This window comes from Eleutherodactylus coqui, chromosome 9, assembly GCF_035609145.1.
Source record: "Eleutherodactylus coqui strain aEleCoq1 chromosome 9, aEleCoq1.hap1, whole genome shotgun sequence".
NCBI classification, from domain to species: Eukaryota; Metazoa; Chordata; class Amphibia; order Anura; family Eleutherodactylidae; genus Eleutherodactylus; species Eleutherodactylus coqui.
The window spans coordinates 7,511,928-7,538,435 of record NC_089845.1 but is presented as its reverse complement, the minus strand read 5'-3'; the positions used below and the strand labels follow the sequence as shown (position 1 = coordinate 7,538,435).

At 43.1% G+C, this 26,508-nt stretch overlaps 1 protein-coding gene across 2 annotated transcripts in view; it reads right to left on the bottom strand.

The window, feature by feature from the left end:
• The window catches only part of GALNT1 (polypeptide N-acetylgalactosaminyltransferase 1), a 123,786-nt gene that overhangs the window by 32,595 nt on the left and 64,683 nt on the right, over positions 1-26,508 (bottom strand). For both annotated transcript variants that reach the window (XM_066579091.1, XM_066579092.1), the window contains exons 6-8: positions 1,362-1,532; positions 938-1,055; positions 671-851 (exon numbers count right to left, since the gene is read on the bottom strand). In XM_066579091.1, the coding sequence (XP_066435188.1) occupies positions 671-851; positions 938-1,055; positions 1,362-1,532 (470 nt within the window). The remainder of the gene's footprint in view (positions 1-670; positions 852-937; positions 1,056-1,361; positions 1,533-26,508) is intronic.

The window sequence follows — 26,508 nt, the reverse complement described above, 5'->3', positions numbered from 1 at the left end:
GCTGCAGAATGTTGGGGGCATCGGGAAGCTCCGGTCCCTTCTAGAACACTTCAAATGGTTCTTTTCACAGTGGAAACGAAGACTAAAAGTCTGGAGATTTTTTTCTCTTTGAGGAATGGTAGGATAGCCTGGATTGTCCTGGTTAGGCTGGAGCTCCTTGAAGGTGCGTCTGCTCCCCGAGGGGGCGGTTTTTAAGATTGGGTGATTTATGAGACCCCTCAAAGCACTGAACTGTTCTCTTATGAAATATGCTGGGAAGTAATAAAAATTGTTACTAAACTTTGTTTAAAGCCTTGTAACAGCCAAAAAAATGAGGCGTTCCCAAACGGATGGCAGCATAAGCCACTCCGAACGGTTTGTGCCATGTGACGGCCGCACAAGCAGACAGATCTACATTTGGAAGATCGCTCATTTTTACAGTCTAAATTTTGGATTTTCTTCTTTATAAATTAAGAGCCTACTGAACAAAATGAACCTCCAAAACAAGGAGCCACCAGAAGATGCAAGTCACTTGGAGGAGTTATTACCATAAAGAGGCGTTGGTCATAAACGCCAACAGCGGCCGAGGCGAGGGGGGGGGGGGGTTAAGGTAAAGAATGGAAAATAAGGACAAGTAAATCAAAGGTGTGCTGAAGGCCGTCCGCAGCGTGCATGAAGAGAGCAGTCTCACCGGGTGAAATGATATAGAAGAAGTTCTTGAACTCGTCCATCCAGACCTCCGCCAACCTCCGGTTATTCTTGTTGATGATCTGCCCCGTGCCGCCCGGGAAGGTATATGGAGTGGCTTTTCGAAAAACGTGACCAACATGCGAGCAAGTGACAATTTCAAGTGCGCCTCCGCACTGCCATATCTGAGGGGAGAAATGGCTACAAGTAATTCTGGAGAATGCTTTGTGTAGCGCCGCACAGCGGACAGCGCAGACGCACGGAGACTTACCCGGAACGAGATCTCCAAGTTCTCCCCTCCCCAAATATCCATTCCAGCATCATACGTCCCAATCTCTTGGAAATAATCTCTGTCAATGGAGAAGAGGCCCCCGGCCATCGTAGGCGTCCTGCAAAACACAGAGCAACGGATGGGACTACAGTGGACCTGCACTTAACCCCTCAGTGACCGGCTTGTCTCGTGACATCAGCTCAATTGGTTTCAGTTCTTCCATCATCTCTCCTAAGAGCTTTCGTCAACCATATGAATGCCCACCTATTTTTGTGGAACGCTATGCGTTTTTTTTAAGGGCACCACTTTGAGGGTACATATAATGTATTGTTTAACTTCTATTCATTTTTAGGGATGGGGGAGGGAAAGAGAAAACAATTCTGCCATTAGTGAAGTAGTACAAAGGAGTATGTCATCCGCTCACCTAACAGGAAGCGTCCGGTCGCCTCTCCTCCGGTCCATCTCTCGCTGGGGGACAGGGTACCATCTGAAGTTTAATTTCCAGTTGAAGCCCCCATAAGTCATGTCAGAACCAGCCATGTACTCAAACGTGTCATCACTAATGACATCGATGATGGGGCAGACCACCGTCCTCCTTTGTAACACCAGGGGGGGAAAAAAATCAGATTTTAGAAATTTGGTGCGGAAATCTCCTTCGTCCAGTTTGCACCTTTTTAGTAGCTTGATGTGTTTCTAAAAGCGGAGGGGGACGAGCCGCCCCCCCACAGAGCCAGAAGGGGGCGCTCCGACACCTTAGAGGTAGAGAGAAGCCCCCGTACAGTCCGAGGCATCAGCGCCCCCTGCAGGTATGTCATCTAGCCCTCTTACTGCTCCATATACACATGAACTCTTGGCATCAGTCTTACATTCCCTGGACCTGAGTGGTCCCGGCTCGGTGAGACGACACCCCTTACTGCGCCCGCCGGGGTCTCCCTTCCTGCTAATCTGTCCTCATCTCTCTTAGGCCGCCTGCACACGAAAGTGCCGGATTCCACATGTGGATTTCCACCACACAAGACCTGCGATTCATTGTGGAAATTAATTAAAAATGCTTGTGGACGATAGCGGAATTGAGAGTATTTCCGCTCGGACGCACAGCCAATCATCGGCGCGGAAAAGAGAAAAAAATCTCCACAATGTTATTGTAGATGGAAAGCGGATCAAACGCTTCCACAGAGATCAACGCAGCCCGTCGGCACAGAGTCCGCTCTGAAACGGAGCGTGCCGCCATCTATTGCAGAATCCGCGCCTCAAATCCGCTTGTGTGCACGGAGCTGCGGAAGCTCATGCTCTCCTAGGGGGGGCTTTAACTAGCTTGATTCTGCAATCCAAATCCGGCTGTGTGCAGGGGGCCTGACTAGAGACGGAACATAGAAAAAAGGAGGCGGGTGATGCTGCTCATAGAAGTCTAGGGAGAGGAGCGAGACTGACAGACGCGGCTACAGCTGAGTATCACAGGTGGGGAAACTGATGAGCAATGCAGGGTCATATAATGGTCACAGATGGGGTTATTCCTCGTGTACACGCAGCAACTGAGAAGTCAACTAAAATGTACAATAAATAGATCTTATACAGTATATAAGCACACACCGATGTGTCCACACCAACGTCAGCTTCAATTTGGTTAAAGGGGTTGTCCCGCGAAAGCAAGTGGGTCTATACACTTCTGTATGGCCATATTAATGCACTTTGTACTGTACATTGTGCATTAATTATGAGCCATACAGAAGTTATTCACTTACCTGCTCCGTTGCTGGCGTCCTCGTCTCCATGGTGCCGTATAATTTCAGCGTCTAATCGCCCGATTAGACGCTCTTGCGCAGTCCGGTTTTCTCCCTTCTGAATGGGGCCGCTCGTGCCGGAGAGCTGCTCCTCGTAGCTCCCCCTTGTCACGTGTGCCGATTCCAGCCAATCAGGAGGCTGGAATCGGCAATGGAACGCACAAAGCCCGCGGTGCCACCATGGGAGAAGACCTGCGGTTCACCGTGGGTGAAGATCCCAGCGGCCATCTTCGCAAGGTAAGTAAGAAGTCACCGGAGCGCGGGGATTCGGGTAAGTACTAATCGTTTTTTTTTTTAAACCCCTGCATCGGGTTTGTCTCGCGCCGAACAGGGGGGCTATTGAAAAAAAAAAACCCGTTTCGGCGCGGGACAACCCCTTTAAGGCCTTCAACGTCTTATCAAATGGGTTTGACAATTTCAGGATACGGTGCCAAAATCTTAGAGGGGTGCAATTCATATTGCAACCACAGGGGGGCTAGTGAGCTGCACACACAGTAGAGAATGGAGCTGTTCCTTGTAGGTATGATATCACAGGATTGGGCGGGGCCTCCCAGCAGAGCTCATTTGCATACTGGAGTGGGGATTGTACATGGGGCTGAAGGGAGGATGAGTGATGTTGGTCAGCGGGATGCTCAAGTACTGGGGGGATCGTGACAATAATTGCAGAAGTCTGCAACAACATTGCATCAGGTGTGCCAGCAAGCTGCAGAAAGCCCGGCAACTTCTGGAAGAACTAAAGTGCAATTCAATATAAAACCCATCCTAGCTGTTCAGGTAGGTTTGTGCCGTGGAGGACATGATGCAGCTCTCCGCAGACCTCTATAAAGTCTTACCACCAGTAATAGAGGGCTCACACCACGCCATAATGTCCCCCTGAGGTACCATATAGCCAAAACGCCCCCCCCCGGCAGTACCATACAGCCAAAACGCCCCCCCCCCCCCCGCAGTACCATATAGCCGTAACGCCCCCCGCAGTAACATATAGCCGTAACGTTCCCCTGCAGTACCATATAGCCATAACGCCCCCTGCAGTACCATATAGCCATAACGCCCCCTGCAGTACCATATAGCCATAACGCCCCCTGCAGTACCATATAGCCGTAACGCCCCCTGCAGTACCATATAGCCAAAACGCCCCCTGCAGTACCATATAGCCATAACGCCCCCTGCAGTACCATATAGCCAAAACGCCCCCTGCAGTACCATATAGCCGTAACGCCCCCTGCAGTACCATATAGCTGGAACGCCCCCCTGCAGTACAATATAGCCATAACGTTCCCCTGCAGTACCATATAGCCGTAATGTTCCCCTGCAGTACCATATAGCCGTAACGCCCCCCGCAGTACCATATAGTCAAAACGCCCCCCCCCCCTGCAGTACCATATAGCCAAAACGTCCCCCGCAGTACCATATAGCCGTAACGTCCCCCGCAGTACCATATAGCCGTAACGTCCCCCGCAGTACCATATAGCCGTAACGTCCCCCGCAGTACCATATAGCCGTAACGTCCCCCTGCAGTACCATATAGCCGTAACGTTCCCCTGCAGTACCATATGGCCATAACGTCCCCCTGCAGTACCATATAGCCGTAACGTCCCCCCGCAGTACCATATAGCCATAACATCCCCCTGCAGTACCATATAGCCATAACATCCCCCCGCAGTACCATATAGTCGTAACGCCCCCCCGCAGTACCATATAGTCGTAATGCCCCCCCGCAGTACCATATAGTCGTAATGCCCCCCCGCAGTACCATATAGTCGTAACGCCCCCCCTGCAGTACCATATAGTCGTAACGCCCCCCCTGCAGTACCATATAGTCGTAACGCCCCCCCCTGCAGTACCATATAGCCGTAACGCCCCCCCTGCAGTACCATATAGCCGTAATATCCCCCCCACAGTACCATATAGCCGTAACGCCCCCCCGCAGTACGATATAGTCGTAACGCCCCTCCTGCAGTACAATATAGCCATAACGTTCCCCTGCAGTACCATATAGCCATAACACCCCCTGCAGTACCATATAGCCATAACATCCCCCTGCAGTACCATATAGCCATAACGTTCCCCTGCAGTACCATATAGCCATAAGGTCCCCTGCAGTACCATATAGCCATAACGCCCCTGCAGTACCATATAGCCATAACGCCCCTGCAGTACCATATAGCCATAACGCCCCCTGCAGTACCATATAGCCATAACGCCCCCTGCAGTACCATATAGCCATAACGCCCCCTGCAGTACCATATAGCCATAACGTCCCCCTGCAGTACCATATAGCCATAACGCCCCCTGCAGTACCATATAGCCGTAACGTCCCCCCGCAGTAACATATAGCCATAACGCCCCCTGCAGTACCATATAGCCATAACGTCCCCCTGCAGTACCATATAGCCATAACGCCCCCTGCAGTACCATATAGCCATAACGTTCCCCTGCAGTACCATATAGCCATAACGCCCCCTGCAGTACCATATAGCCATAACGCCCCCTGCAGTACCATATAGCCATAACGTCCCCTGCAGTACCATATAGCCATAACGCCCCCCAGTAGTACCATATAGCCATAACGCCCCCTGCAGTATCATATAGCCATAACGCCCCCTGCAGTACCATATAGCCATAACGCCCCCTGCAGTACCATATAGCCATAACGCCCCCTGCAGTACCATATAGCCATAATGCCCCCTGCAGTACCATATAGCCGTAACGCCCCCTGCAGTACCATATAGCCATTACGCCCCCAGTAGTACCGTATACCATCACAAGAATCCTTCCTTTTCTCACTGTGCACGCGCTGAAAACGCTTACTGTCGCCCTCATCCCCTCCCGGCTCGACTATTACAACTCGTTGCTGATCGGCCTCCCCTGCACCGGACTCTACCCTCTCCAATCCATCCTGAAGGTAGCAGCCAGGCTCATCTTCCTGTCCAGCTGCTACTTGGACACCTCTGCCCCGCCGCAGGAAGAGCCGCGTGCAGCGCCGGCAGCCTAATGATCCCAGGCAGCAGCGCCGCCCACTGGGCATCTGACCCGGGCCTGATTAACCCCTTAACGCTCTAGGACTGTATGAAGATGGATCGATCCCACTCCGTACATGGCGGCTGCTGGCGGATTCCTACAGCCGACACCGCCCACAACAGCTCCGATCAGCGGTCACGCGGATTGTAGCTGTTAACCTTTTAAATGCCGTAGTAAATTCTGATAGTTAAATGCCACAATCGATGTGCGGGGCAACGTGCGGTTGTCATGGCAGCCGGGGTCGTTCGGAAAGCCAGGCCTGTGGTCGGATCGCGGTATGATGTAGTACGGTGGTATTGCATCATACTGCGGGAGCGATCAGACATGGCAGGTTCTTGTCTCCCCGGGGGCTACAAGGAATGTGTCATACATACACCTATACACACTGTCAGTGCCCCCCGAGACGCACACATGTCCACCTCAGGCGATCAGGACCCCAATAGGCCAGGATTCAGGATTTCCTTGTGTAATTATGGTCGATTCTCATACATGGCCGGCGGTGCTCTCACTATAGGGGATCCTGAGAACATGAACTGTTGGGGGTCCTGAGGACTGGAGGTGGGGAACACTGCTGTAACGGACAGATTGTGTGTCTACCATTCATGTTACCGTAGTATAATATATAACAACCAATCACAGCACAGCTTTCATGTTACCTCAGCAGTATAATATATAACAACCAATCACAGCACAGCTTTCATGTTGCCTCAGTATAATATATAACAACCAATCACAGCACAGCTTTCATGTTACCTCAGCAGTATACTATATAACCACCAATCACAGCACAGCTTTCATATTACCTTAGCGGTATAATATATAACAACCAATCACAGCACAGCTTTCATGTTACCTCAGTATAATATATAACACCCAATCACAGCACAGCTTTCATGTTGCCTCAGTATAATATATAACAACCAATCACAGCACAGCTTTCATGTTGCCTCAGTATAATATATAACAACCAATCACAGCGCAGCTTTCATGTTGCCTCAGTATAATATATAACAACCAATCACAGCACAGCTTTCATGTTACCTCAGTATAATATATAACAACCAATCACAGCGCAGCTTTCATGTTACCTCAGCAGTATAATATATAACAACCAATCACAGCGCAGCTTTCATGTTGCCTCAGTATAATATATAACAACCAATCACAGCACAGCTTTCATGTAACCTCAGCAGTATACTATATAACCACCAATCACAGCACAGCTTTCATATTACCTTAGCGGTATAATATATAACAACCAATCACAGCACAGCTTTCATGTTACCTCAGTATAATATATAACACCCAATCACAGCACAGCTTTCATGTTACCTCAGTATAATATATAACAACCAATCACAGCGCAGCTTTCATGTTACCTCAGCAGTATAATATACAACAAACAATCACAGCGCAGCTTTCATGTTACCTCAGCAGTATAATATATAACAACCAATCACAGCGCAGCTTTCATGTTGCCTCAGTATAATATATAACAACCAATCACAGCACAGCTTTCATGTTACCTCAGCAGTATACTATATAACCACCAATCACAGCACAGCTTTCATATTACCTCAGCGGTATAATATATAACACCCAATCACAGCACAGCTTTCATGTTACCTCAGCAGTATACTATATAACCACCAATCACAGCACAGCTTTCATATTACCTCAGCGGTATAATATATAACACCCAATCACAGCACAGCTTTCATGTTACCTCAGTATAATATATAACAACCAATCACAGCGCAGCTTTCATGTTACCTCAGCAGTATAATATATAACAACCAATCACAGCGCAGCTTTCATGTTGCCTCAGTATAATATATAACAACCAATCACAGCACAGCTTTCATGTTACCTCAGCAGTATACTATATAACCACCAATCACAGCACAGCTTTCATATTACCTCAGCGGTATAATATATAACACCCAATCACAGCACAGCTTTCATGTTACCTCAGTATAATATATAACAACCAATCACAGCACAGCTTTCATGTTACCTCAGCAGAATAATATATAACAACCAATCACAACGCAGCTTTCATGTTACCTCAGCAGTATAATATATAACAACCAATCATAGCACAGCTTTCATGTTACCTCTGTATAATATATAACAACCAATCACAGCACAGCTTTCATGTTACCTCAGTATAATATATAACAACCAATCACAGCACAGCTTTCATGTTACCTCAGTATAATATATAACAACCAATCACAGCACAGCTTTCATGTTGCCTCAGCAGTATAATATATAACAACCAATCACAACGCAGCTTTCATGTTACCTCAGCAGTATAATATATAACAACCAATCACAGCACAGCTTTCATGTTACCTCTGTATAATATATAACAACCAATCACAGCACAGCTTTCATGTTACCTCAGCAGTATAATATATAACAACCAATCACAGCACAGCTTTCATGTTACCTCAGTATCATATATAACAACCAATCATAGCACAGCTTTCATGTTACCTCAGTATAATATATAACAACCAATCACAGCACAGCTTTCATGTTACCTCAGCAGTATAATATATAACAACCAATCACAGCACAGCTTTCATGTTACCTCAGCAGTATAATATAAAACAACCAATCACAGCACAGCTTTCATGTTGCCTCAGCAGTATAATATATAACAACCAATCACAGCGCAGCTTTCATGTTACCTCAGCGGTATAATATATAACAACCAATCACAGCGCAGCTTTCATGTTACCTCAGCGGTATAATATATAACAACCAATCACAGCACAGCTTTTTTATATTACCTCAGCAGTATAATATATAACAACCAATCACAGCGCAGCTTTCATGTTACCTCAGTATAATATATAACAACCAATCACAGCACAGCTTTCATGTTACCTCAGCAGTATAATATATAACAACCAATCACAGCACAGCTTTCATGTTACCTCAGCAGTATAATATATAACAACCAATCACAGCACAGCTTTCATGTTGCCTCAGCAGTATAATATATAACAACCAATCACAGCGCAGCTTTCATGTTACCTCAGCGGTATAATATATAACAACCAATCACAGCGCAGCTTTCATGTTACCTCAGCGGTATAATATATAACAACCAATCACAGCACAGCATTTTTATATTACCTCAGCAGTATAATATATAACAACCAATCACAGCGCAGCTTTCATGTTACCTCAGTATAATATATAACAACCAATCATAGTGCAGCTTTCATGTTACCTCAGCAGTATAATTTATAACAACCAATCACAGCGCAGCTTTCATGTTACCTCAGCAGTATAATTTATAACAACCAATCACAGCGCAGCTTTCATGTTACCTCAGCAGTATAATATATAACAACCAATCACAGTGCAGCTTTCATGTTACCTCAGTATAATATATAACAACCAATCACAGCGCAGCTTTCATGTTACCTCAGTATAATATATAACAACCAATCACAGCGCAGCTTTCATGTTACCTCAGCAGTATAATATATAACAACCAATCACAGCACAGCTTTCATGCTACCTCAGCAGTATAATATATAACGACCAATCACAGCGCAGCTTTCATGTTACCTCAGCAGTATAATATATAACCAATCACAGCACAGCTTTCATGTTACCTCAGCAGTATAATATATAACCAATCACAGCACAGCTTTCATGTTACCTCAGCTGTATTATATAACAACCAATCACAGCGCAGCTTTCATGTTACCTCAGTATAATATATAACAACCAATCACAGCGCAGCTTTCATGTTACCTCAGTATAATATATAACAACCAATCACAGCGCAGCTTTCATGTTACCTCAGTATAATATATAACAACCAATCACAGCACAGCTTTCATGTTACCTCAGTATAATATATAACAACTAGAGATGAGCGAACGTGCTCGGCCCCGCCCCTTTTTCGCCCGAATACCGCGATTTTCGAATACTTCCGTACTCGGGCGAAAAAATTCGGGGGGCGCCGTGGCGGCGCGGGGGGTTGCAGCGGGGAGTGGGGGGGAGAGGGAGAGAGAGAGGGCTCCCCCCTGTTCCCCGCTGCTACCCCCCGCACCACCGCGCCTCTCCCCGGCCCCCGGCGCCCCCCGAATCTTTACGCGCGAGTACTGAAGTACTCGAAAATGGCGGTACTCGGGTGCGTAAGTACTCATTACGAGTACGTTCGCTCATCTCTAATAACAACAAATCACTGCACAGCTTTCATGTTACCTCAGCAGTATAATATATAACAACCAATCACAGCGCAGCTTTCATGTTACCTCAGTATAATATAAAACAACCCATCACAGTGCAGCTTTCATGTTACCTCAGTATAATATATAACAACCAATCACAACACAGCTTTCATGTTACCTCAGCAGAATAATATATAACAACCAATCACAGCGCAGCTTTCATGTTACCTCAGTATAATATATAACAACCAATCACAGCACAGCTTTCATGTTACCTCAGTATAATATATAACAACCAATCAGAGCACAGCTTTCATGTTACCTCAGTATAATTTATAACAACCAATCACAGCACAGCTTTCATGTTACCTCAGTATAATAATATATAACAACCAATCACAGCACAGCTTTCATGTTACCTCAGTATAATATATAACAAGCAATCACAGCGCAGCTTTCATGTTACCTCAGCAGTATAATATATAACAACCAATCACAGCACAGCTTTCATGTTACCTCAGTATAATATATAACAATCAATCACAGCGCAGCTTTCATGTTACCTCAGCATAATATATAACAACCAATCACAGCACAGCTTTCATGTTACCTCAGCAGTATAATATATAACAGCCAATCACAGCGCAGCTTTCATGTTACCTCAGCAGTATAATATATAACGACCAATCACAGCACAGCTTTCATGCTACCTCAGCAGTATAATATATAACCAATCACAGCACAGCTTTCATGTTACCTCAGCAGTATAATATATAACAACCAATCACAGCGCAGCTTTCATGTTACCTCAGCGGTATAATATATAACAACCAATCACAGCGCAGCTTTCATGTTACCTCAGCGGTATAATATATAACAACCAATCACAGCACAGCTTTTTTATATTACCTCAGCAGTATAATATATAACAACCAATCACAGCGCAGCTTTCATGTTACCTCAGTATAATATATAACAACCAATCACAGCACAGCTTTCATGTTACCTCAGCAGTATAATATATAACAACCAATCACAGCACAGCTTTCATGTTACCTCAGCAGTATAATATATAACAACCAATCACAGCACAGCTTTCATGTTGCCTCAGCAGTATAATATATAACAACCAATCACAGCGCAGCTTTCATGTTACCTCAGCGGTATAATATATAACAACCAATCACAGCGCAGCTTTCATGTTACCTCAGCGGTATAATATATAACAACCAATCACAGCACAGCATTTTTATATTACCTCAGCAGTATAATATATAACAACCAATCACAGCGCAGCTTTCATGTTACCTCAGTATAATATATAACAACCAATCATAGTGCAGCTTTCATGTTACCTCAGCAGTATAATTTATAACAACCAATCACAGCGCAGCTTTCATGTTACCTCAGCAGTATAATTTATAACAACCAATCACAGCGCAGCTTTCATGTTACCTCAGCAGTATAATATATAACAACCAATCACAGTGCAGCTTTCATGTTACCTCAGTATAATATATAACAACCAATCACAGCGCAGCTTTCATGTTACCTCAGTATAATATATAACAACCAATCACAGCGCAGCTTTCATGTTACCTCAGCAGTATAATATATAACAACCAATCACAGCACAGCTTTCATGCTACCTCAGCAGTATAATATATAACGACCAATCACAGCGCAGCTTTCATGTTACCTCAGCAGTATAATATATAACCAATCACAGCACAGCTTTCATGTTACCTCAGCAGTATAATATATAACCAATCACAGCACAGCTTTCATGTTACCTCAGCTGTATTATATAACAACCAATCACAGCGCAGCTTTCATGTTACCTCAGTATAATATATAACAACCAATCACAGCGCAGCTTTCATGTTACCTCAGTATAATATATAACAACCAATCACAGCACAGCTTTCATGTTACCTCAGTATAATATATAACAACTAGAGATGAGCGAACGTGCTCGGCCCCGCCCCTTTTTCGCCCGAATACCGCGATTTTCGAATACTTCCGTACTCGGGCGAAAAAATTCGGGGGGCGCCGTGGCGGCGCGGGGGGTTGCAGCGGGGAGTGGGGGGGAGAGGGAGAGAGAGAGGGCTCCCCCCTGTTCCCCGCTGCTACCCCCCGCACCGCCGCGCCTCTCCCCGGCCCCCGGCGCCCCCCGAATCTTTACGCGCGAGTACTGAAGTACTCGAAAATGGCGGTACTCGGGTGCGTAAGTACTCATTACGAGTACGTTCGCTCATCTCTAATAACAACAAATCACTGCACAGCTTTCATGTTACCTCAGCAGTATAATATATAACAACCAATCACAGCGCAGCTTTCATGTTACCTCAGTATAATATAAAACAACCCATCACAGTGCAGCTTTCATGTTACCTCAGTATAATATATAACAACCAATCACAACACCGCTTTCATGTTACCTCAGCAGAATAATATATAACAACCAATCACAGCGCAGCTTTCATGTTACCTCAGTATAATATATAACAACCAATCACAGCACAGCTTTCATGTTACCTCAGTATAATATATAACAACCAATCAGAGCACAGCTTTCATGTTACCTCAGTATAATATATAACAACCAATCACAGCACAGCTTTCATGTTACCTCAGTATAATAATATATAACAACCAATCACAGCACAGCTTTCATGTTACCTCAGTATAATATATAACAAGCAATCACAGCGCAGCTTTCATGTTACCTCAGCAGTATAATATATAACAACCAATCACAGCACAGCTTTCATGTTACCTCAGTATAATATATAACAATCAATCACAGCGCAGCTTTCATGTTACCTCAGCATAATATATAACAACCAATCACAGCACAGCTTTCATGTTACCTCAGCAGTATAATATATAACAGCCAATCACAGCGCAGCTTTCATGTTACCTCAGCAGTATAATATATAACGACCAATCACAGCACAGCTTTCATGCTACCTCAGCAGTATAATATATAACCAATCACAGCACAGCTTTCATGTTACCTCAGCAGTAAAATATATAACAACCAATCACAGCACAGCTTTCATGTTACCTCAGTATAATATATAACAATCAATCACAGCGCAGCTTTCATGTTACCTCAGCATAATATATAACAACCAATCACAGCACAGCTTTCATGTTACCTCAGCAGTATAATATATAACAGCCAATCACAGCGCAGCTTTCATGTTACCTCAGCAGTATAATATATAACGACCAATCACAGCACAGCTTTCATGCTACCTCAGCAGTATAATATATAACCAATCACAGCACAGCTTTCATGTTACCTCAGTATAATATATAACAACCAATCACAGCACAGCTTTCATGTTACCTCAGTATAATATATAACAACTAGAGATGAGCGAACGTGCTCGGCCCCGCCCCTTTTTCGCCCGAATACCGCGATTTTCGAATACTTCCGTACTCGGGCGAAAAAATTCGGGGGGCGCCGTGGCGGCGCGGGGGGTTGCAGCGGGGAGTGGGGGGGAGAGGGAGAGAGAGAGGGCTCCCCCCTGTTCCCCGCTGCTACCCCCCGCACCACCGCGCCTCCCCCCGGCCCCCGGCGCCCCCCGAATCTTTACGCGCGAGTACTGAAGTACTCGAAAATGGCGGTACTCGGGTGCGTAAGTACTCATTACGAGTACGTTCGCTCATCTCTAATAACAACAAATCACTGCACAGCTTTCATGTTACCTCAGCAGTATAATATATAACAACCAATCACAGCGCAGCTTTCATGTTACCTCAGTATAATATAAAACAACCCATCACAGTGCAGCTTTCATGTTACCTCAGTATAATATATAACAACCAATCACAACACAGCTTTCATGTTACCTCAGCAGAATAATATATAACAACCAATCACAGCGCAGCTTTCATGTTACCTCAGTATAATATATAACAACCAATCACAGCACAGCTTTCATGTTACCTCAGTATAATATATAACAACCAATCAGAGCACAGCTTTCATGTTACCTCAGTATAATTTATAACAACCAATCACAGCACAGCTTTCATGTTACCTCAGTATAATAATATATAACAACCAATCACAGCACAGCTTTCATGTTACCTCAGTATAATATATAACAAGCAATCACAGCGCAGCTTTCATGTTACCTCAGCAGTATAATATATAACAACCAATCACAGCACAGCTTTCATGTTACCTCAGTATAATATATAACAATCAATCACAGCGCAGCTTTCATGTTACCTCAGCATAATATATAACAACCAATCACAGCACAGCTTTCATGTTACCTCAGCAGTATAATATATAACAGCCAATCACAGCGCAGCTTTCATGTTACCTCAGCAGTATAATATATAACGACCAATCACAGCACAGCTTTCATGCTACCTCAGCAGTATAATATATAACCAATCACAGCACAGCTTTCATGTTACCTCAGCAGTATAATATATAACAACCAATCACAGCGCAGCTTTCATGTTACCTCAGCGGTATAATATATAACAACCAATCACAGCGCAGCTTTCATGTTACCTCAGCGGTATAATATATAACAACCAATCACAGCACAGCTTTTTTATATTACCTCAGCAGTATAATATATAACAACCAATCACAGCGCAGCTTTCATGTTACCTCAGTATAATATATAACAACCAATCACAGCACAGCTTTCATGTTACCTCAGCAGTATAATATATAACAACCAATCACAGCACAGCTTTCATGTTACCTCAGCAGTATAATATATAACAACCAATCACAGCACAGCTTTCATGTTGCCTCAGCAGTATAATATATAACAACCAATCACAGCGCAGCTTTCATGTTACCTCAGCGGTATAATATATAACAACCAATCACAGCGCAGCTTTCATGTTACCTCAGCGGTATAATATATAACAACCAATCACAGCACAGCATTTTTATATTACCTCAGCAGTATAATATATAACAACCAATCACAGCGCAGCTTTCATGTTACCTCAGTATAATATATAACAACCAATCATAGTGCAGCTTTCATGTTACCTCAGCAGTATAATTTATAACAACCAATCACAGCGCAGCTTTCATGTTACCTCAGCAGTATAATTTATAACAACCAATCACAGCGCAGCTTTCATGTTACCTCAGCAGTATAATATATAACAACCAATCACAGTGCAGCTTTCATGTTACCTCAGTATAATATATAACAACCAATCACAGCGCAGCTTTCATGTTACCTCAGTATAATATATAACAACCAATCACAGCGCAGCTTTCATGTTACCTCAGCAGTATAATATATAACAACCAATCACAGCACAGCTTTCATGCTACCTCAGCAGTATAATATATAACGACCAATCACAGCGCAGCTTTCATGTTACCTCAGCAGTATAATATATAACCAATCACAGCACAGCTTTCATGTTACCTCAGCAGTATAATATATAACCAATCACAGCACAGCTTTCATGTTACCTCAGCTGTATTATATAACAACCAATCACAGCGCAGCTTTCATGTTACCTCAGTATAATATATAACAACCAATCACAGCGCAGCTTTCATGTTACCTCAGTATAATATATAACAACCAATCACAGCACAGCTTTCATGTTACCTCAGTATAATATATAACAACTAGAGATGAGCGAACGTGCTCGGCCCCGCCCCTTTTTCGCCCGAATACCGCGATTTTCGAATACTTCCGTACTCGGGCGAAAAAATTCGGGGGGCGCCGTGGCGGCGCGGGGGGTTGCAGCGGGGAGTGGGGGGGAGAGGGAGAGAGAGAGGGCTCCCCCCTGTTCCCCGCTGCTACCCCCCGCACCGCCGCGCCTCTCCCCGGCCCCCGGCGCCCCCCGAATCTTTACGCGCGAGTACTGAAGTACTCGAAAATGGCGGTACTCGGGTGCGTAAGTACTCATTACGAGTACGTTCGCTCATCTCTAATAACAACAAATCACTGCACAGCTTTCATGTTACCTCAGCAGTATAATATATAACAACCAATCACAGCGCAGCTTTCATGTTACCTCAGTATAATATAAAACAACCCATCACAGTGCAGCTTTCATGTTACCTCAGTATAATATATAACAACCAATCACAACACCGCTTTCATGTTACCTCAGCAGAATAATATATAACAACCAATCACAGCGCAGCTTTCATGTTACCTCAGTATAATATATAACAACCAATCACAGCACAGCTTTCATGTTACCTCAGTATAATATATAACAACCAATCAGAGCACAGCTTTCATGTTACCTCAGTATAATATATAACAACCAATCACAGCACAGCTTTCATGTTACCTCAGTATAATAATATATAACAACCAATCACAGCACAGCTTTCATGTTACCTCAGTATAATATATAACAAGCAATCACAGCGCAGCTTTCATGTTACCTCAGCAGTATAATATATAACAACCAATCACAGCACAGCTTTCATGTTACCTCAGTATAATATATAACAATCAATCACAGCGCAGCTTTCATGTTACCTCAGCATAATATATAACAACCAATCACAGCACAGCTTTCATGTTACCTCAGCAGTATAATATATAACCAATCACAGCACAGCTTTCATGTTACCTCAGCTGTATTATATAACAACCAATCACAGCGCAGCTTTCATGTTACCTCAGTATAATATATAACAACCAATCATAGCGCAGCTTTCATGTTACCTCAGTATAATATATAACAACCAATCACAGCACAGCTTTCATGTTACCTCAGTATAATATATAACAACCAATCACAGCACAGCTTTCATGTTACCTCAGTATAATATATAACAACCAATCACAGCACAGCTTTCATGTTACCTCAGTATAATATATAACAACCAATCACAGCACAGCTTTCATGTTACCTCACAATAATATATAACTAGAGATGAGCGAACGTGCTCGGCCCCGCCCCTTTTTCGCCCGAATACCGCGATTTTCGAGTACTTCCGTACTTGGGCGAAAAAATTCGGGGGGCACCGTGGCGGCGCAGGGGGTTGCAGCGGGGAGTGGGGGGGAGAGGGAGAGAGAGAGGGCTCCCCCCTGTTCCCCGCTGCTACTCCCCGCGCCGCCGCGCCTCTCCCCGACCCCCCGAATCTTTACGCGCGAGTACTGAAGTACTCGAAAATGGCAGTACTCGGGTGCGTAAGTAGCCATTACGAGTACGTTCGCTCATCTCTAATAACAACAAATCACTGCACAGCTTTCATGTTACCTCAGCAGTATAATATATAACAACCAATCACAGCACAGCTTTCATGTTACCTCAGCAGTATAATATATAACAACCAATCACAGCGCAGCTTTCATGTTACCTCAGTATAATATATAACAACCAATCACAACACAGCTTTCATGTTACCTCAGCAGTATAATATATAACAACCAATCACAGCACAGCTTTCATGTTACCTCAGTATAATATATAACAACCAATCACAGCACAGCTTACATGTTACCTCAGTATAATATATAACAACCAATCACAGCACAGCTTTCATGTTACCTCAGTATAATATATAACAACCAATCACAGCACAGCTTTCATGTTACCTCAGCAGTATAATATATAACAGCCAATCACAGCGCAGCTTTCATGTTACCTCAGCAGTATAATATATAACAACCGATCACAGCACTGCTTTCATGCTACCTCAGTATAATATATAACAACCAATCACAGCGCAGCTTTCATGTTACCTCAGCAGTATAATATATAACCAATCACAGCACAGCTTTCATGTTACCTCAGCAGTATAATATATAACCAATCACAGCACAGCTTTCATGTTACCTCAGCAGTATAATATATAACCAATCACAGCACAGCTTTCATGCTACCTCAGCAGTATAATATATAACGACCAATCACAGCGCAGCTTTCATGTTACCTCAGCAGTATAATATATAACCAATCACAGCACAGCTTTCATGTTACCTCAGCAGTATAATATATAACCAATCACAGCACAGCTTTCATGTTACCTCAGTATAATATATAACAACCAATCACAGCGCAGCTTTCATGTTACCTCAGTATAATATATAACAACCAATCACAACACAGCTTTCATGTTACCTCAGCAGTATAATATATAACAACCAATCACAGCACAGCTTTCATGTTACCTCAGTATAATATATAACAACCAATCACAGCACAGCTTTCATGTTACCTCAGTATAATATATAACAACCAATCACAGCACAGCTTTCATGTTACCTCTGTATAATATATAACAACCAATCACAGCACAGCTTTCATGTTACCTCAGTATAATATATAACAACCAATCACAGCACAGCTTTCATGTTACCTCAGTATAATATATAACAACCAATCACAGCACAGCTTTCATGTTACATCAGCAGTATAATATATAACAACCAATCATAGTGCAGCTTTCATGTTACCTCACCGGTATAATATATAACAACCAATCACAGTGCAGCTTTCATGTTACCTCAGTATAATATATAACAACCAATCACAGCGCAGCTTTCATGTTACCTCAGCAGTATAATATATAACCAATCACAGCACAGCTTTCATGTTACCTCAGCTGTATTATATAACAACCAATCACAGCGCAGCTTTCATGTTACTTCAGTATAATATATAACAACCAATCACAGCACAGCTTTCATGTTACCTCAGTATAATATATAACAACCAATCACAGCACAGCTTTCATGTTACCTCAGTATAATATATAACAACCAATCACAGCACAGCTTTCATGTTACCTCAGTAGTATGATATATAACAACCAATCACAGCACAGCTTTCATGTTACCTCAGTAGTATGATATATAACAACCAATCACAGCACAGCTTTCATGTTACCTCAGTATAATATATAACAACCAATCACAGCACAGCTTTCATGTTACCTCAGTATAATATATAACAACTAGAGATGAGCGAACGTGCTCGGCCCCGCCCCTTTTTCGCCCGAATACCGCGATTTTCGAGTACTTCCGTACTCGGGCGAAAAAATTCGGGGGGCGCCGTGGCGGCGCGGGGCGTTGCAGCAGGGAGTGGGGGGGAGAGGGAGAGAGAGAGGGCTCCCCCCTGTTCCCAGCTGCTACCCCCCGCACCGCCGCTCCTCTCCCCGGCGCCCCCCGAATCTTTACGCGCGAGTACTGAAGTACTCGAAAATGGCGGTACTCGGGTGCGTAAGTACTCATTACGAGTACGTTCGCTCATCTCTAATAACAACAAATCACTGCACAGCTTTCATGTTACCTCAGCAGTATAATATATAACAACCAATCACAGCGCAGCTTTCATGTTACCTTAGCACTATAATATATAACAACCAATCACAGCACAGCTTTCATGTTACCTCAGTATAATATATAACAACCAATCACAGCGCAGCTTTCATGTTACCTCAGCAGTATAATATATAACAACCAATCACAGCACAGCTTTCATGTTACCTTAGCACTATAATATATAACAACCAATCACAGCGCAGCTTTCATGTTACCTCAGTATAATATATAACAACAAATCACTGCACAGCTTTCATGTTACCTTAGCACTATAATATATAACAACCAATCACAGCGCAGCTTTCATGTTACCTCAGTATAATATATAACAACCAATCACAGCACAGCTTTCATGTTACCTCAGTATAATATATAACAACCAATCACAGCGCAGCTTTCATGTTACCTCAGCAGTATAATATATAACAACCAATCACAGCGCAGCTTTCATGTTACCTCAGTATAATATATAACAACCAATCACAGCACAGCTTACATGTTACCTCAGTATAATATATAACAACCAATCACAGCGCAGCTTTCATGTTACCTCAGTATAATATATAACAACCAATCACAGCGCAGCTTTCATGTTACCTCAGTATAATATCTAACAACCAATCACAGCGCAGCTTTCTTGTTACCTCAGTATAATATATAACAACCAATCACAGTGCAGCTTTCATGTTACCTAAGTATAATATATAACAACCAATCACAGCGCAGCTTTCATGTTACCTCAGCAGTATAATATATAACAACCAATCACAGCACAGCTTTCATGTTACCTCAGTATAATATATAACAACCAATCACAGCGCAGCTTTCATGTTACCTCAGTATAATATATAACAACCAATCACAGCACAGCTTTCATGTTACCTCAGCAGTATAATATATAACAGCCAATCACAGCACAGCTTTCATGTTACCTCAGCAGTATAATATATAACCACCAATCACAGCACAGCTTTCATGTTACCTCAGCGGTATAATATATAACAACCAATCACAGCGCAGCTTTCATGTTACCTCAGCAGTATAATATACAACAACCAATCACAGTGCAGCTTTCATGTTACCTCAGTATAATATATAACAACCAATCACAGCGCAGCTTTCATGTTACCTCAGTATAATATATAACAACCAATCACAGCGCAGCTTTCATGTTACCTCAGTATAATATATAACAACCAATCAAAGCGCAGCTTTCATGTTACCTCAGCAGTATAATATATAACAACCAATCACAGCGCAGCTTTCATGTTACCTCAGCAGTATAATATATAACAACCAATCACAGCACAGCTTTCATGTTACCTCAGCAGTATAATATATAACAACCAATCACAGCACAGCTTTCATGTTACTCAGTATAATACAGGGTGGAGCGCGGTAATTTGCTAATTTGGGAGTGAAATAAAAAAATAATGACCTTGTAAAAACTTTATTTTATATTTTATTTACATTGAACAGTAGTGGAATTTACAAATTATTTGGTTTTAAATATTGTATCTGGCAGATGTTGCCCTTCGCTCTCCACACACTGCTGCACACGTTTTCTGAAGTTCTCATGCACTCTTTCAAGCATGTCGACTGGTATTCTGGCAATCTCAGCGTCAATATTGTTCCTTAGGTCTTCCAGGGTGTTGGGACGGTTGCAATACACCTTAGACTTCAGGTAACCCCAAAGGAAAAAATCGCATGGGGCTAAGTCTGGTGAGCGTGCCGCCGGCCAGTTAAGATCACCCCTCAGAGATAAGCCGTTCAGGAAACGTTTGCCTCAAACATTCCTGGTAACTCTCGCTGTGTGTGCAGTGGCACCATCTTGTTGAAACCATGTATCCTCTAATTGCATTGCCTCGAGTGCTGGCTGGAAAAAATCCTGCAGCATAGTTAAGTAACGTTCGGAATTCACAGTTGCCTGAAAAAAGTAAGGGCCAATGATGCCTACTGGTGATAAGGCGCAGCACACAGTGACGCGGTCCGAATGCAGAGGTCTCTGGTGAACTTCTCTGGGGTTTGTATCGCTCCAGTACCGCATGTTTGGTTTGTTTACACACCCACTGAGGTGAAACTGTGCCTCATCAGAAAAGAACACAATTGCGTCACGAGGTATGGTTGCAAGCATGTCTTCACAAGATGTTCGTCGTGTAACATAATCCCGTGCTGACAATTGTTGGACCACGCACATTGTATACGGGTGAAAATTCAGTTCACTATGAAGAATCCGGTGGAGACAACGTCTTGCATTGCCAAGAGCAAGTGCTTGCTTCCGAGCAGAGCGTTTCGGAGATTGCTGCTGCTCTAACTCGTTGGATGTTTTGTGGTGTTGTAACACTTCTCGCAGGTCCTCTTCGTACAGATGACACATTCCCTGCTGTTCTGAATGCATTTACCCAATTTACAACTGATTGCCGTCCAGGAACACGTCCGCGTGGGGGAACAGCCAATCGCAAACGAAAAGCACGTTGCATTGCAATGATCGAGTGGTTATTTGAAAAATACGCTTCAACACAAAATGAACGTTCCTTACGTGTCCACTGCATGATGGCAACTGAAAAGCTGCAGACAAACTTCCCGTCAGCCACTATAAGCAGCGCCCACTCTCCCCTCTCTTCGACCAACAGCGCTGCCACAACCTGCAACTCAAAAAAGCAACACCCTGGAAGACCTAAGGAACAATATTGACGCTGAGATTGCCAGAATACCCGTCGACATGCTTGAAAGAGTGCATGAGAACTTCAGAAAACGTATGCAGCAGTGTGTGGAGAGCGAAGGTCAACATCTGCCAGATACAATATTTAAAACCAAATAATTTGTAAATTCCACTACTGTTCAATGTAAATAAAATATAAAATAAAGTTTTTACAAGGTCATTATTTTTTTATTTCATTAGCAAATTACCGCGCTCCACCCTGTATATAACAACCAATCACAGCACAGCTTTCATGTTACCTCAGTATAATATATAACAACCAATCACAGCACAGCTTTCATGTTACCTCAGTATAATATATAACAACCAATCACAGCGCAGCTTTCATGTTACCTCAGTATAATATATAACAACCAATCACAGCACAGCTTACATGTTACCTCAGTATAATATATAACAACCAATCACAGCGCAGCTTTCATGTTACCTCAGTATAATATATAACAACCAATCACAGCACAGCTTTCATGTTACCTCAGCAGTATAATATATAACATAGTAACATAGTAACATAGTATGTAAGGCTGAATGAAGACATTGTCCATCTAGTCCAGCCTGTCTATCCTCCTGTGTTGATCCAGAGGAAGGCAAAAAACCCCAAGGCCAGAAACCAATTAGCCCATTCGGGGAAAAAATTCCTTCCCGACTCCCTAATGGCAATCAGACTGTTCCCTGGATCAACCCCCTAATAGTTCCCACCTTCCTATATACCCGGATTGACACTTCACCTAATATTTATATCCTGTAATATCCTTCCCCTCCAGAAAGACATCAAGTCCCCTTTTAAACGCCTCTGTGGATTTTGCCATCACCACTTCCTCCGGTAGAGAGTTCCATAGTCTCACTGCTCTTACAGTAAAGAACCCCCTTCTATGTTGGTGATGAAACCTACTTTCCTCTAATCGTAGCGGGTGTCCTCTTGTTACCGTCATGGTCCTTGGTGTAAACAGATCACGGGAGAGATCCTTGTATTGTCCCCTCATGTACTTATACATGGTTATTTGATCACCTCTTAGCTGTCTTTTTTCTAGAGTAAATAATCCCAATTTTGATAGCCTCTCTGGGTATTCCAGTCTCGTCATTCCATGTATTAGTTTAGTTGCCCTTCTTTGAACCCCCTCCAGTACCGCAACAACCAATCACAGTACAGCTTTCATGTTACCTCAGCAGTATGATATATAACAATCAATCACAGCACATTTTTCATGTTACTCAGTATAATATATAACAACCAATCACAGCACAGCTTTCATGTTACCTCAGCAGTATAATATATAACAACCAATCACAGCACAGCTTTCATGTTACCTCAGCAGTATAATATATAACAACCAATCACAGCACAGCTTTCATGTTACCTCAGCAGTATAATATATAACAACCAATCACAGCACAGCTTTCATGTTACCTCAGCAGTATAAGGAATAGCAACCAATCACAGCGCAGCTTTCATGTTACCTCAGCAGTATAATATATAACAACCAATCACAGCACAGCTTTCATGTTACCTCAGCAGTATAATATATAACAACCAATCACAGTGCAGCTTTCATGTTACCTCAGTATAATATATAACAACCAATCACAGCACAGCTTTCATGTTACCTCAGCAGTATATTATATAACAACCAATCACAGCACAGCTTTCATATTACCTCAGTATAATATATAACAACCAATCACAGCACAGCTTTCATGTTACCTCAGTATAATATATAACAACCAATCATAGTGCAGCTTTCATGTTACCTCAGCAGTATAATATATAACAACCAATCACAGTGCAGCTTTCATGTTACCTCAGTATAATATATAACAACCAATCACAGCACAGCTTTCATGTTACCTCAGCAGTATATTATATAACAACCAATCACAGCACAGCTTTCATATTACCTCAGTATAATATATAACAACCAATCACAGCACAGCTTTCATGTTACCTCAGTATAATATATAACAACCAATCATAGTGCAGCTTTCATGTTACCTCAGCAGTATAATATATAACAACCAATCACAGCGCAGCTTACATGTTACCTCAGTATAATATATAACAACCAATCACAGCACAACTTTCATGTTACCTCAGTATAATATATAACAACCAATCACAGCACAGCTTTCATGTTATCTCAGTATAATATATAACAACCAATCACAGCGCAGCTTTCATGTTATCTCAGTATAATATATAAGTCACTGAGGCAGAAATTCTTCAAAAATAAATATAAGGGTAATTACTGAAGAAGAATTAATTAAAAAACTAATTTTATTAATAATAATTAAAATCAAACTGGACAGAACACAACATATATCTTAGGTTGAGGTATTAAGAAAAACCCTTCACTCCTCTGAACCTAAGTAGGTCCCTCAGCAATGACTTCCACTAGTAATTATTAGGTGTCTCAGTTGTCATGTGCAAATTTATGAAGCACATGAGATGACAATCTTCCTTTATTGATGTGGCATTAGTCATTGAAGTGAGTGAGGTTTAAACCACCTCCTGCTGATGAATAAATACATTATGGGGTCCCCAAAATCAGACAGAAGTTCCAGATAGAGAACAAGGTGTTATGTATATTGCTCAGACACAACACTGTGCTTAATTATATACTTGAGTTGAGACCCTCCTCCGGAGATATATAAAGAGGAGGATTAGATTATGAACACAGTGTTTAAATACTCCCTATATAACCCTTTATTCAGATGTAGTAAATGGTGGTTATTCACCACTCAAGGAGAGGAGAGGGTTAAGTGTCAAAGAAGGGACCAGCTGAGAGAGCCAAAAACTGATATTAATAAGAGTGGGGTAATGGAGAGCCTCCACTTTAAATACCAGTATAGATGTGTAATATAAGGCCCAATTAAGGTTCAGAAGGTCCAGTTAGCAAAGGGTTAAATAGTGCCAAGAAAGAGTGGATAGGAAGAACCAGTGATAAATACAGAGAATGAACTGTTTTTTCTCTCCTAGTTATATATGCTCTTCATTCAAGCAACTCCAAATTATAATCAGCTGAAATAGGTAGATCAAAAAGAGGAGAGGAGAGGGTTAACTAGTATATAGAGAGCCCTTCCACTCAAGAAATATATGGCACCAGTTCAAAACTACTACCCTGAGTATTAATGCACAATTCAGGGAGTAGTTGCTAACTCTTGCACCAAACCAGCACTTAAAGGGTTAAAAGTGCCTGAAAGTCTGCAGTGCTAAAGAGTGCTGTTCCTGTAGTACAGATCACTTTAAATACTACTGAGGATGCCGGACTCTGGGTGACAAAACCCTGTACTTGTACACAGCAGCGCTGTGAGTAGGGAGAAGCTGAGTCGGCACCGATGTAGCTGCCCGACAGAAGGTATCGGGCAGCCGCCTAGCTCTAACACCTGAACTAACTATCTGGAAAGTTACTGACTCACTAAAGCCACGTCATCGACGCGTTTCTACAGTGCTCTTTGGTGTTTGCACTGTTTCATCAGGATGCATTAGTAGGTAACAGAGGGAGCAGCCGTGATATCTGGCGGCATCCCTGTAGGGAGTACCGCGCGTCTGACAAGTGCAGCGCTTATATGTGTGGAGCTCCTCCTTCCCTCTCTTATCCCATCCAATCCCAGACGTTGGCTATGATTTGGACAATCCCCCTTGGTTTCTCACGATACAGGCTGGATAACACACATTATCACAGGTGCTTCAGTATCGGACAGCTCCCTGCTGTCGGGATGTCGGGCATCAGTGTGCAGAGGGGAGGTTCAGCACTAGACAGCTCCCTGCTGTCGGGATGTCGGGCATCAGTGTGCAGAGGGGAGGTTCAGCACTGGACAGCTCCCTGCTGTCGGGATGTCGGGCATCAGTGTGCAGAGGGGAGGTTCAGCACTGGACAGCTCCCTGCTGTCGGGATGTCGGGCATCAGTGCGCAGAGGGGAGGTTCAGCACTGGACAGCTCCCTGCTGTCGGGATGTCTGGCATCAGTGTGCAGAGGGGAGGTTCAGCACTGGACAGCTCCCTGCTGTCGGGATGTCGGGCATCAGTGTGCAGAGGGGAGGTTCAGCACTGGACAGCTCCCTCCTCCCTACTAGAGCCCTGTAAAGGATTTCAGGAGTCTATATGAAGGCAGGGGGTTCATATGTTCAGATAAAGTTTATAGCTCTCTTCTGGGGAGAATTAGGAGGGATTATTTTATATGTTTTTAGAGGGATGATTACAGTTAGTTAAAGTATGAAGCAAAAAACGCATACATTTCTCAGATGTTTAATCAAAGACTTGGGGGGGGGGGGGGAGTTTTAGGAAAGTGAAGGGGGATTGGTGCCTGGGATGAAATTTCAAATGAAGGAAGTGTATGATAACTGTTCATTCAAGCCTGTGGGTGAACAGGTCTTGAGTCTATGAATCCACATGCATTCCTTCTGTAGGAGTTTCTTATCTATGTCTCCCCTTCTTCCATTGTACCTGATCAATTCAACTCCTTGGAACTTGAGAAGGCTTAGGTCATTGTCGGGATGGTCTCTCATGTGTTCGCCAGGCTTATGTTGGTCCCTTTTTTATGAA